General features: G+C 37.5%; 1 protein-coding gene across 1 annotated transcript in view; it reads left to right on the top strand.

The window, feature by feature from the left end:
* Positions 1-14,305, top strand: part of LOC150090009 (katanin p80 WD40 repeat-containing subunit B1-like) — a 331,620-nt gene that overhangs the window by 249,804 nt on the left and 67,511 nt on the right. The window contains exon 12 of the mRNA XM_090368931.1: positions 843-976. Within this exon, the coding sequence (XP_090225057.1) occupies positions 843-976 (134 nt within the window). The remainder of the gene's footprint in view (positions 1-842; positions 977-14,305) is intronic.

Below are 14,305 nucleotides of genomic sequence, written 5' to 3'. Positions count from 1 at the left end.
ACTGTTGGGGACAGTTCTCCTACAGATCTGGATCTCATTGTTTTATATTGCTTGTAGCACATTTTCAGAACTGACATTAGCAGGACATGCCTTTGACACTACAGGAGATGCCTTTGTGTTCTTTAGATGCAAAGAGTGTGAGGATATTAAGCAAAAATCAGTTTTCACAGGCAATTTGAGAGTTTGAAGAAAAGGGCTAGTGCCTTCAAAGGAATTAAAACAGGAGACCCATCAAGTGTTCAGCTGCCCAGCTCAATACTAGAGTCTACTCTTATGCACCAAGTAGCAAAATCTTCAGAGGTAGAAGGTGCTGGGTCCCAAAGAAGGTAGCTATTATTGGTTACTTTGTTGTCAGAGAAACCAGGGCATGTCTGCCAGGGCAAAAGATAATGATGTTGTAGAACAGTTATTTTCTTTTGAAGATACAAAATGTGATATTGCTTTACATGTTGGAACTAATAATATTAACCATTTGTGATCAGAGAATTTATTTCACAAGTATGAGGCAGTGTTGAGAAAAATCCACAAGGTAGGATTAAATTTAAGTGATAAGTGAAGATATAATAGAAGAACAGGGGGGAAAAAAACCAGATATGTCATAAGAAATTTTAAATGATGAAGAATAGGATAAAATTTGCAAGTCATAATAAAATATAATTTCCAATTTAACAACAGTAAATGCTAAATATAATATTTTATAGCTAAAAAAAAAAACTGATTTAATATTCATTGTGTTTAAATTGGCCACTTTTTGAATTTTTGTATGATTGCCAAAGGCTTAATAGCAGTTGTCTGCATGCATGGTAAACTGACTTAATTTGACATTTTCATTTTGAATGTAGACAAATTGAAGTAAAGATAGATGAAGAAATATCAGATACTAGTGATGCAGATATTGAAAATGATAATATATCACTGAGTGATATAGGTGAGCCAACAGGAGAATATCAACAGCCTTTCATTCCCAGAAGTGAACGTAAGAATTTTGAATTCATGTTTATTAGAAAGTTTATTTTGTGCTTTCGAATCATATTTTTAATAATTAGGTTTTTATTCTATTGAACACATCTATTGCAATATAATAATAAAAATATAATTATAATTTCTTATGTAGCCATAAATTAAAAACAAACCATTTGCAGATAAATAAAAAATTTGATATATTTTATTCTGGCAAAATATGTATTTATATAATATATACGCTGAATGGATCCTCTGTTAAGTACGCTTGCCTTTTCTTGAAGTGGAGTGCTCATTCTTTAACAGCATCACATGTTCCTACCATGAGATATAAAGCAGGTGTATAGATATGTAGGTATGCAGTATGTGTGCAATCAGGGAAGATTTAGGTGACTTTGAACATTGCATGGTAGTTGATGCTAGACATGCCAGCACAGATATCTCAGAAACTGCAACCCTCCTGGGGTTTTTGCTTACAGCTGTGTCTTGGTGTATCGAGATTGATCCAAGAACCAAATGTTTAGCTAACAGTGATTCTGTAATTGGAAACAGCTCATCGGTGTGAGAAAACAACAGATGCTGACAAGACTTGTGCAGGATAACAGAAAACCTTCAATTAGTCAAATAACCCAGTATAACAGTGGTAATCAAAGAGGCATTTCAGAATGGATAATGTGTTCATTGTCATAGATGTGGTATCACAGCCAGTGACTGAACTGGATTCCATTCCTATAAGAAGGTGGGTTCAAGAACACCAAAACTGCACAGTGGAGTTGTGTAAAAATGTCTGGTTTGACAAATCTCATTTCTGCTGTTTCATGCTGATGGGAAGACCAGAATATGGCAAAAACAGCAGGAATCCTATCCTATCATGTCAACAATGTAGGCTTGGAGGTTTTGTGGAATTGTAAAATTGCCACATGCCCACTAGGAGGTGGCTTTATGGTGCATATTTGGACCCCTTGATACCACTGGAGCAACATTTAGTTATCTGGAAATTGTTTCCATGCCACAGGTTTTCTAGAAGAAATTGTATCCAACCCTTTATGATTACAGTGTATCTATCTGAAAAAGGGTTCTTTCTACCAATAGGACAAGGCACCTGTCACAACATTAGAAATGTACAGAACTGGTGGTATCCATTAGTCACCAGATCTCAATCCAGTTGAGCACCTGTAGGATGAGGTGGAATGTACTCTTTGGAGCAGAGATCTGCAACCATCCAGTTTGCAACAACTGGGAAGTGATTGAGTTGACACAGACGAGAATCGCTGTGGCATGCTTTTGACATCTCACCTGAGTCCATGCCACAACAAACCCGTGTTGTGTGTGAGGGCTTGGATCTATTCACTATTGGGTGGAAGTATCAATACAGCGGCCACTCAGTTTAAATACTATGTATATATTAATGTGAAATACAAAAATGCTACTTGCCTCAAAAGTTATGCCTCATTTCTTTTATAATTTAGAAGTTTAAACATAGCACAGATATTGGACAAAGTATTAGATTGTATCTTTATCCTTATGCTGTGAGAACTTTACCAGCATATCTAAGATAGCTATATATATATATATATATATATATATAACATTTACCTTATTCAGGATGGTAACATCATTCACAATATATCTTCTGTTAGTGAGGATGAAGTCGATTTCATTAGTTGTTAATCCATTTGGACTCTTCCATGTCCACTTTCTGTTCACCCTTTTCTTGAAAAAAGTTCATTACTGACAGTCCTTGAGATTCTGCAAATTCTACAAGTCTTTCACCTCTTTTTATTTCTTTCACCGATTCCAAAATTTCCTATAATTTCTCTTTCTGTGCTGTTTTGCCTTTTTCCAACCTTAGCATTGAAGTCCCCCATAATAATAGTGTAGTGGGTTTTCTGCTCATCTAGAAGACTCAATTTCGGTGTACATTTCTTCAACCTCTTCATCATCATGACTCGATGTTGGTGCATAAATCATAATCTTTAGCTTGTACCTCTTAGAAATCTTGAGTATTAGTCTTGACACCCTTGGTGATGTATTTTTGAATTCCAAAATGTTGTTTTTAAAATCTTTATGGACCAGAAACCCAACCCCACCTTCACTCCTTTCACTGTTTCCATTGGTGTACAGCAGATTTCCACTTGATAAACTTATAAGTGATTCATTTCTTCTTCTTGTTTCAGCCAAACCGATGATATTCCAATTCACATTTTCTAATTCCTTTTACAGCTCTAATATCCTGTCTTCACCGATGAGTGATCTTACGTTAGACCATCATAATGTTAAATCAATGAGGTATATTCTTCTAAACATTTGCATAGGTTGCACAGCACTGTTAAGGCTGAGTGAAGTGGAAAGCTCATAAAAGGAGTTATCTTTTATCAAGAGCCAATAATGAGTGTGCTGGGACCAGTTGGTGGTGTAGCGGTAACAGTTAGGTTGTGGTTTTGAAATTCTTGAATAGTGAACCTTACCTAATTTAGCCACCAGACTTCCACTATTTTTCCAACTTAAAAATCATTTGGAGGGAAATAATTTTCACAGATATAGATATGTTATCTGCAGTTGGAGGACTTGGCCAAATCCTTCTTTGAGCATGAAATAAATCTTTGAAGAACTCTCAGTAGACTTGTACCAGGAGGGAGCCTACATAAAAAAAATAAGAAATATTTTTCTTGCTTTTTTTTTTTTTTTTTTTTTTCAGAGCTCGGCTGAAAACTTTTCAGTCACTTCTTGTGTTAATTTGTTATCTTGTATTAATTTGAAAATGATTGTACATGAATTATTTTAATTATTGTTTCTATTTTGACTTGGTTGCCCAGTATTAGAGTGAAAGTATTTCAAAAATCAAATCTGAATATTAAAAAAAAATGTAAAAAAGATTGTATTTAATTTGACATTTGAAAGCTGTGTTATAAACTTCCAAAAACTGTTGTCAAACTGAAACCTTTGTATTCATTGTTTCCCTATGTGCATATGGAAAAAAGTGTACACTACTTTTAATGGATTGTTTTTTAAAAATTTATACATAATGTCTTTATTTTATTGTTACAAAATCATTTTATTTGATATATATTTGATTTAATAACAAAATATTAGGAAAATTTTGTATTAGAAGCCATATTATAAACTTCTGAAAACTGATGTCAAATTGAAAAAAGAAAAGAACAAAATCAAATAAATACAATTTTTAAAAAACTATTGCAATTATTATTAATAAGAAATAATTTTGGTTTTGAGAACTAGACAGTATTTTAACCAGAAAAACAAAAACAGACTACATGTAACGATTGTAGAGGAGAGTACTGATGGGTTAAAAGGCATATTTTAACAACTGGCAGTAATGTAGCAACAAAGAAGAGACCCAAGTAAAGGTTACATGAATCTGAACATGTGGACATTGAGGTGGATAGTCAGTGTAAAAGGAAGATAGAATATGGAAATTAATATATTAGGGGGAGGCTTTGGGAGTGGCTTCAGTTGTAGAGAGGTAACAAGAGTGGAGTTTGGATGATACATAGAAGGTAGAGTGAAAAGAATTTTAGCAATGCAGATCAAGACAGTAGAGAAGTGGGTGACTGAGAAAGGTATGGTGGGAGGTAATGAGAAAAAATATATCAGAGAATGTTGTGTTATAAAGGAAGTGACTGTTAGAAGGAAGGGAGGACTGACTCAAAGTAGTTTTGGAAAAAAAAAACTTTAAGATGTGGCTGATAGTAACAACCTCGGATCAGTACATTTTGGACGAAACTTCAACTGAACTCCAGTATAGGGTAAAGCAAGGAAAGACAGTGATGACTGACAGGTGAAGGCACCTCCCACTCAGTGCTGAAATTGGATGCTTATTGTGGAGACATTTTCTTTCTAATTGTTTTGTGTCATCGAGGAGTGGGGGGTGCTTAGCTTAGGTTGTATGTTTATCCCTATCCTGCTGTTTTTGAATCGGAAAATGAGTTCGCAATCTAAAAACATTGGCAAGTGGGGGGAAAAATACCCCAAGGCATATCAACCTAGGAGGACAGTGGGTAGAGTCACAACTTGTCAATCACTGTTTTGCTAGCTGCCATGTTGGATGGGGTACCCTAATCTGGAGTTTTATCAAAACTTTCTATGTGCAGACAAATGTAAACTTGACATTGATTTGCAGTGTATTTTAGTAGGCATTTTTATTGAACAATGTACAATAATTTTATTTTTGTACATTGACCTTAAAAATCAGATTATTATACATTTTTGTATAATAATCTGATTGCTATTTTCATTATTAAGTCGATTACATAACGGTACATTAAGAAGCTCTATAAATCATCTTACATTTTTGAACCTCCAAAATTCAGAGATGAATGTTAACTCAGTGTGGGGGAAACATGGTAGGAGAGATTGTATTCCAAAAGCCTTGTGAATTAACTCAAGAGTTGAGAGACTCTGCAAGGCTTTGGCGGGGGGAAGATTTTATTAGTGTGGCCCATGCTTGTAGGTAGGACGACTCTATTTTGTAAAGATGGTGTTCATTTGAACAAAGGTGGTATAAGGGTTTTTGCCAGTATCATTGAGGATACCTTAAGGGTTTGGAGAAATTGCTGGTTGGGGGGAGAAGGTTAACAGGCATGCATTTATCTATCTAATGATATGGATGAAAAAGTAATAATTGCACACACAACTCAAGAATTCTTGTTTGTTACTGCAAGAGCCAATGTTGGCAGGGTGTTCTGAGGGTGACAACATTTCAAATGAGTAGCTTTATTTTTCCACTCATTTGGCAGTGTTTCAAATGAGTGGAAAAATAAAGCTAGGGAAACGAGCCTAAATGACTTCAAGAGGTGTGTCAGGGTAGTAAACTGTGTCTACAGTAATGTCAGGAATGTTATCACTAAAATGGGTGAATTTGAACAGGTTAGGACAACTGGTGCTGATGTAATAGAGCTAACAGAAAATTGGTGCTACCCAGAAATTCAGGATGATGAGTTCCACTATGGTATGTGTAATATATTTAGGGAAGACAAAAGAGGTGTGGGATCACGCTTCTTATCAAAAGCAGCTGTGTGTGAAAAGAGCTTTGGCTGAGTTAGAAGTTATGTTTGACATCATAGAATCTTTGTGATGTGAGTTAGTTGGAAGCAAAGGTATAATGAGAGTGGAAATAATCTACAGACCATAGGATTTTGAAAAGTATTACGAGAGTCTTTACACTCAGATTGGAATGGGCAAGCAAGTGTGAATGTCTTATGGGTGACTCCGATCTGCTCCTAATTGAATTGATTGGAATAAGTTGGAGTGAGACTTACCATGGGAAACCAAATTTTTTAAATAAACTAGATTTGTTATTTGTACCAGTTTGTTAGAGAAAATACTTGGGATAGAGGTCTGCATGGGCCCGGTCCCCTGGCTTCGGCCTGGCCCTTGGGCCAGATAACACAAAGGATGTTTGGGCTCTGGTTGGGTACAAATAATCGTAACAAATTGTTATTTCAAACATTTCGGACCATTTCAGGCTATTTCTTACATATATTTTAAAAAAAAATTTTTTTTATGTATTTAAATTCTTAAAGGTTTTTTAGAAAATATGTGTATTAGTTGTCTGTTGACACTTTTAATTGACCAATAAAGTGCACTGCGCCAATGTCTCCAAAATTCACTGAAATTTGTACTCTTTTGTGGAAATGACCCGATCTGAATTTTTGCTCAGTAAAGTATAGCCTTAAGTTTACCCTTAAGCAGGTATTAAGGTGCAATTTACATTACATCAAGAGTATATATATGAGTCATTATGTCCCACAACAGCGGGTCCCTTTTTAGTCGTGCGTATAATATACAGTATTTCTTGAAAGTGTGATACCGTAAATCTCTAGTTCTACTAAATCTGAGATTTTGGGTTATCCTACTCTCAATTCTAAGAACATTCACTTGTAACACTTTCTAACTGATTCTTTGCTGTATCCAATAATTTAGAAATACAGGTAAGATGGATGCTTACACATGATTCATACAGTGACCATTGCCAGTGACAGTCAGTTCTAATTTTTTAATTTAAGTAGAGGTGTATATTGATATGCGTTTTGTAATTATGTTAAATGTGGAAAATTAAAAATTTATTACATTTTATTTTTTATATAATTAATATTCATAATTATTTTGGATAACTATTATTGTTATATCTCTTTATACATTAAAAAATTTTCTTTCTGGTGATATTTATTCGAGCCAATAGGAGAAGAGGGATGCGGGCAACGTGGTACAGGTGGGTGGGGCAGTTATGTCACTGGAAATGTGCATGTAAATAATCATAGGTCATTTCCTGATTAGATTTCAGTTGGTGCATTATAATGTTAGTATATTAGTATAATTATGAGAGGGGTGCAGAAGATTTGACTTACTCCTTCATACCTCTACATTTTATATGGGACAAAATGGGAAATAAATGGCTTCGATGTAATGTCTGTAAAGTGGTCGCTCGGTTGAATAGCGTCTCACTGCAAGATGTTGAGAGGTTTCATTTGAAATTATTGTTACGCAAAGTGAAACATCCTAAGGTGTTTTGAAGATGTGAGAACTGTGAATGGAGTAGTGTACGCGGCTTTTTAAGAAGCTGCTTGAGCGCCAGGTGTAAGCAAATCAGTCGATCATGTGAAGGAAACTCTTTCTGAAGCAGCTTCAGTAATGATGCTGAGCAGGTTGTGACATTTTTTTGCATATTTGCTATTGGCTGGGGATTGGCGAGCGAAGCGAGCAACGGGCTGAGCCCCCTGGTAATTATTAATATTGAATTTTGAATCTGAAAGTTTATTTTTTTTATTATTATAAAACTTCAGAGTAATGCTAGTGATTTTTATTTATATAAAATGTTTCAAATGGGATGGGATAAAAATTGGTTTGGGGGAATTTGGGTGTGGGGTGGATTGGGCTGTTTAGACTTCGGGCTGGGTAAAAATAAAAAATGTAAGCCCATGCAGACTTCTAACTTGGGGTAAAAATGTCCCAGATTTCATCATTACTTACGAATCAGATAACATCATAGGGCTTACAATACAAGAACCATTGGCAGATAGTGATCATGCAGTTGTTGGAAGATTAGATGTTGCAGTAGTTAAAGGCACAGATTTCTATTTCAGAGAAGGGAACGACAGTTTAAAGTGCTGCATGGTATCTATTAATTGGGAGGACTATAGAGCGAGCATAAATACATTAAAATTATGGAATTTCTTTAAAGAAATAATCACAGAAGCCGTGAACACATACATACCATTGAGAAGTGGTATATAAGCGTTGATGCTGGCCAGTCTAATTGAGCAGAAAAAGATAGCATGGTAAAGTTACAGAGTGATGAAAAGTTCTGAATCCTACAGCAGCTACAAATTGTTCTGTAATAATACCATGGATAAGGTTATGGGGACCAAGGTTGAGTATGAGAAAGCACTGTTTAAGAGAGCAAAGAATGGGGACATGGAATTTATCATGTATGCAAAGGAGAAAACGAATCAGATTGGACCCTTGTGTATGTGAATGTGGGAAAGCCTTAGATAACCCAACTAAGGTTGCTGATGAATTGAATAGGTGTTTTTGCATTGGTCTTTACTGATGAAAGACTCTTCATGCTGAGGAGAGACTATGCAAATGAGGCTGATACATATGAAATTAGTGATTTCAAAATTACAGAATTACAGTTTGCTTTTATGCTTGAAAAACTTTCAAGGCTTCTGGAGTTGATTGTATATACCCAGGAATAGAATAGATGTGCAGAAATTTGCCTTTAGCCAGTGGGTAGTTTATTGGTGGAAACAGGCTTCCATCTTTTGTTGTGGAAGCTAATAGCCTAAATAAATTTAAGGCTGAGCTGGACAGGCATTTGGAACGAATGGGAGGGATGAAATGGAAGGGTTTTTTTTTTTTGGCTGATGCTGCATAAGCTTGCTTTCTTGCATTATATGCCTCTACTAATGCTAATAATGAGGAAGGTGTCAGAGAGGTATTGAAACCACTGAGATTAATTATGAGGGCATCAATCAACTCAGGAGAGAGTCCTTTGGATTGGAAAAGTGCCATCATATTGCTAATACATATAGGTGGTTCTAAGAATGATGTTTGTAACTACAGACTAGTTAGCCTAACTTCAGTGTTAGGGGGAAATCTTGGCTGTATTTATTAAGCATTCAAACCAGGGATATTTAGATTGAAATTGCATTTTGTAGAACACACAACATAGTTTTGTTAAAGTAGGATCATGTTTAACTAACCTGGTAGGTTATTTTGACACACACTTACTCATGAACTGGATGTAAGGAACAATTTTGATATAGTTTATTTGAATTTTAGCAAGGCATTTGACTTAGTTCTTTGTGGAAGGATACTGTATAAGCTGGAACATGTTGTGATTACTGGAAAAATTCTAAGATGGATTAAAGGGTGGCTGCAAGGCAGAGGTTTCAAAATCTGAAGAATATCCATTGTGATCAATGGATATTCTTTGGATTTTGATCCCAGAAGCGGCGTCTCTGGGATCAATTCTTGGACCACTGTTGTTTATTATTTCCATAAATGATATTGAATGTGATGTCAAAATTTGCAGGCAGTGTAAAGATTGGGAGAGTGGCTAATAATCAGTGCTCCTTCAGGATGACTTGGAACAGGCTTCAAGAATTGTCAGAAAAGTGGCAGCTAAGTTTTAATGCAGAAAAATGCAATAACTTACACCTGGAGAAAGTAACCCTAAAATAACTTACATGTGTGGTAGAGTTGAATTAAAAGTGGAGGAACAAAGGAATCCAAGAGTTACAATATGGGCAGATATGAAATTTTCTGAGTAGTGTAAATAGGCAATCAGGAAAGTCCATAGTATCCTGAAGAGATAGGGAGCTCATAATCCCACTGTATAAGGCAATTGTAAGACCACATTTGGAATACTGTATTGGAGACTCCATCTGAAAAAAGACATTGAGTTTCTTGAAAAGAATTCAGGAAATAGTGGCCATGAATGCAAATTACAGTGGACAAGGTTTAGCCTATATTATAAGAAATTTTCTTTTACTGAGTGAGTTCTGTTCCTATTCCTATAGGTCATATTCCACCTATCCTTTTTGCGTGATATATTTCCTTTTACTCTGACAGTAGAGTCACCGACAACAACTAGCTCCCATAGGACTAGCACTTTCTGCCTTGGGGATTGCCACTGTTGCCTGATGATAAGTGCAAGCTTTGGCATTGATGTGGACAGCTGAGAGCTTGGATCCCCAAATTAAATCCTTTGAGGACATCCAGCCTGTTCTTCAAGACCTCATAAAGGCCCATAATGCTGAGTTGGCACCTAAAATCCTCACACTCTTTATATCGAGCACACAAAAAGACATTCCCTTTGGCAATGTCATGTCCCACTCTTGATAGATCCACAAACATCAAACAAGCAGGCTCAATGCTTATGGGATACTTCCACTTGCTGAGATTAAGAACCTGAGGGGGCATAGATTCAAATTGAGGAAAGACAGTCGTAGAATAGATGTGTGGAAGTTTGCCTTTAGTCATCAGGTAGTTGATTGCTGGAACATACTTCCATGTGTTGTTGTAGAAGTTGATAGCATTAAATAAATTTAATGCTGAACTAGATGAACATTTGGAGTGACCTGATGGATAAAATGAGAATTTTTTTTTTTTTTTTTTTTTTTGGCTGATGCTGTGTAAGCTTGCTTTCTTGCATCATATGCCTCTGCTAACGCTAATTTAATAAGTCTGTGATTCATAGGACAACCACCACCATCAGTTCTCCTCCAAGCGGGTGACACTCAAGTCAAGTGGACCCAATTTCGGCGAAGTCCGGACGGTCTGTGACAGCCAAATCCTCTGCTTGCACCTTCACGATGGTGGGACTGTTAGTAATCCTGGGTATAACCTCCATGCACAAGCACATGGTGGGTGACCACCCAGGTGTGAACCAACGTAAGCAGGGGTTGAGGTGTGGCGCCCACACCACATGGAGGAATGCCGCCCCTCTATGTTACCAGGCAGTACTAGGTGGTAGATGACTCTCATCAACCGGTGCAATACCACCACTTTGCTTATTGGAGGCTTGAAGTGGTGGAACCCATGTTTAGTCTCTAGAGCTAAGTTCCGGTCAACCCTTCCCTATCTCTTCCATCATGCAGTATGATTGATGACTTTTGAGGTTATGATGAACATCATAGCAAGATCCAATATTCCTTACATTTTGAGGGTACAGCTCTAAAACAGTGTTCGCAGGCCGGCCGCTAGTTAGTACACCGGACCGAACCTATTGGTAACTCTCTAGGAGGCTTACGGATCAGCTAGTGTATAATCTTGCTACCTCTACTCTGCCAGATAGTGACTGGAGGGAGTCCGAGTAGTGTGTATGCGGGGAGCATTGTCGAGGCCACGTTATGTCAAGGATCTGGGTATATTCTTACCACATGTACGCCATATCCAAAAATTTCATTACTTCATACAGCATGTCCCACCCACTTTTTCTTACTATTGAATACACCATGAATTGTCAAACTAATAGAACAAGCTTATCTGCGAAAACATCTAAACCTCCGAAGGATTTCCTAATTCATTTCACAAATATACGTGGTCTCAATTCTAATCTCAACGATGTCCATTTCCACTTGCAGTCTGCCAAACCCCATGTACTTTTTCTGACAGAATCTCAGTTATCAGTTGATTCAACTACTGCTCATCTCAGATGCCCAAATTATTCGCTGTATGATTCCTTTCGCCTCAAAGGTGGTACTTGTGCATATGTCCGTTCTGATATTCCCTGTCAGAGACTTGGCAATTTGGAATCTCCTCTCTTTGATCTTCTCTGGCTTAAAATCTCTCTACCTCATTGTGTCAAATTCATCTGTTGTCTCTACCATTCTCCCAACTCCACTAATCACTTGGAGCTCTTTGACTTCCTCTTGTTGCAACTTGACTTTCTCCAGTCCAACTTTCCTAACAGTGAGAGGTAATTTTCCTTGGTGATTTTAATGTTCACAACTCCAGCTGGCTTCCGTTTTCTAGTCACACCGACCCAGCAGGTCGAGATGCTGAGGCTTTTGCAATTACTAATGACCTAGCACAGATTGTTCATTTACCTATAAGAATACCGGACAATCCAAATCATACAGCCAATACGCTTGATCTTTTTCTCACAAACAACCCTTCTAAGTACACGGTCGAAGTGAGAGGTCCTTTAGGCACTTCAGATCACAACTTGGTGATTGTCTCTTCTCCAATGGAACCTTTATCTCATGGCTATTCCCAACCTCGTGTTGTTTGGCATTACAAGAATGCAAAATGGGATGACCTGCGAGACTTCTTTTCTTCTTTTCCTTGGTCGGATTACTGTTTCAAAACTCCTGATGTCAACGTTTGCTCAGATCGTGTCAGTGAAATTATTCTTGCAGGAATGGAATCCTCTATCCCACACTCAACTTTAAAATCTCGTCCTTTATCTAAACCTTGGTTTTCCAATAAATGTGCTAAGGCTTTTCAAGAGAAGAATGTTGCATATCGTAATTGGCTTGTTTCTAATTCTTCAGTTTCATTTTCTGCCTACACCAAAGCTCGCAACAATTGTAAAGCAGGTATTAATCAGTCCAAACTAGAGTTTCAACAGGCTAAGAGTAGAAAACTTGCTTCTTGCCCTAATGGTAGCCGAGCATTCTGGTCTCTTGCCAAAGCTATTGGCCGCAACTTTTGCCCATCTCTGCTTCCACCTCTGTCCAAACCAGATGGTTCTGTTGTCACTTCAGCCAAGGATAAAGCTGACCTGCTAGCATCCCATTTTTCTTCCAGCTCATGTATTAACGAACTTGGTAAAACACCTCCCACCATTCCCAACACGGTCCATTCAATGCCTCCTGTGGTCTTCCATCAAGAGGATATCAGAAGGATTTTGATGAATCTTGATGCTAAGAAAGCTCCAGGTCCTGATGGTATTTCTCCACTTGTTCTCAAAACCTGTGCTCCTGAACTTACTCCTATTCTTTGCCGCCTTTTTTCACTTTCTTATTCCAAAGGTGTTTTTCCTTCTGCTTGGAAATTTGCTCATATCCAGCCAGTTCCTAAAAAGGGTGACAAATCCCTCCCATCCAATTATCGTCCCATTGCAATTACTTCTACTCTTTCTAAAGTAATGGAGAAATCAATTAATCGCCAACTCTTAAACTACCTAGAAACCTTCCGTCTGATCAACGATCGCCAGTATGGATTCCGTCAGTGTCGATCCACTGGTGATATTCTGGCTTATGTTACCAATTTATGGACTACTTCAATGGAAAGGTTCGGTGAAACACAAGTAGTTGCTCTTGACATCTCAAAGGCTTTTGATCGTGTTTGGCATAAAGGTCTTCTAAACAAGCTTCCATCTTATGGTTTGCCAACTGTTTTTAGTAATTGGTTATCCAGTTTTCTCTCTGATCGCTCACTGAGGGTGATGGTAGATGGCTCTCTGTCTTCTAACTTCTCCACTAATGCCGGTGTCCCCCAAGGTTCAGTTCTTTCCCCCACTCTTTTCCTCTTGTATATCAATGACCTTCTTCCATTGACTGGAAATCCTATCCATAGTTTTGCCGATGATAGCACATTGCATTCCACTTTCCATTTTGAGGAACCTTGCCCTGCTCAATCAGCTTCAACTTCTCGAAAATCTGCTACCAATTCCTTAAATGCCGATCTTCAGGTAATTCTCCAGTGGGGCAAAGACAACTTAGTTGATTTCAACCCTTCTAAAACTCAGTCTTGTCTTATATCTCGCAAAAAGGATTCTTCTGCTCCTATGCTTATCTTTAGTGACACTCCAATTTCTAGGCAAAAGGATATATCTCTTTTGGGGATTACTCTGACTTCTAATCTCTCTTGGCACAAGCACATTACAAATATTGCTTCCTCTGCATCTAAAAACACTTGGTTTTCTCTTTCGCTCTAGGCGTTACTTTTCTTCCAAACAGCTGCTCACTCTGTATAAATCGCAAATCTGCCCTGCCATGGAATATTGTTCCCACATTTGGGGTGGTGCCCCCAAAACCTCTCTCAGGCTTCTTGATTCCATTCAGAAGAGGGCAGTTAGGTTAATTAATGATTCATCTGTAACAGTCTCTCTCCACTCGCTTTCTCATAGACGTACTGTTTCTGCTGCATGCCTCTTCTACAGATATTTCCATGGGCACTGTTCTTCTGAATTGGCTTCTCTAATTCCCGCTCTCTCTTTCAAAACAGTCCGAACACGTGCCGCCACCAGCCAACATCCATTTACTGTCCAACTTCAAACCCACAGAAGCAACTTTTCATCTTCCTCATTTATTCATTCAACTGCCGTTTTCTGGAACAACCTTCCTTCATACGTATTTCCTGAAAATTACAA

Source organism: Mastigoproctus giganteus, chromosome 2 (genome assembly GCF_048544385.1).
Source record: "Mastigoproctus giganteus isolate SK-2022 chromosome 2, ASM4854438v1, whole genome shotgun sequence".
Lineage (NCBI taxonomy): Eukaryota > Metazoa > Arthropoda > Arachnida > Uropygi > Thelyphonidae > Mastigoproctus > Mastigoproctus giganteus.
The sequence above is the reverse complement of the archived record's forward strand: the minus strand, read 5'-3'. Positions and strand labels throughout refer to the sequence as shown.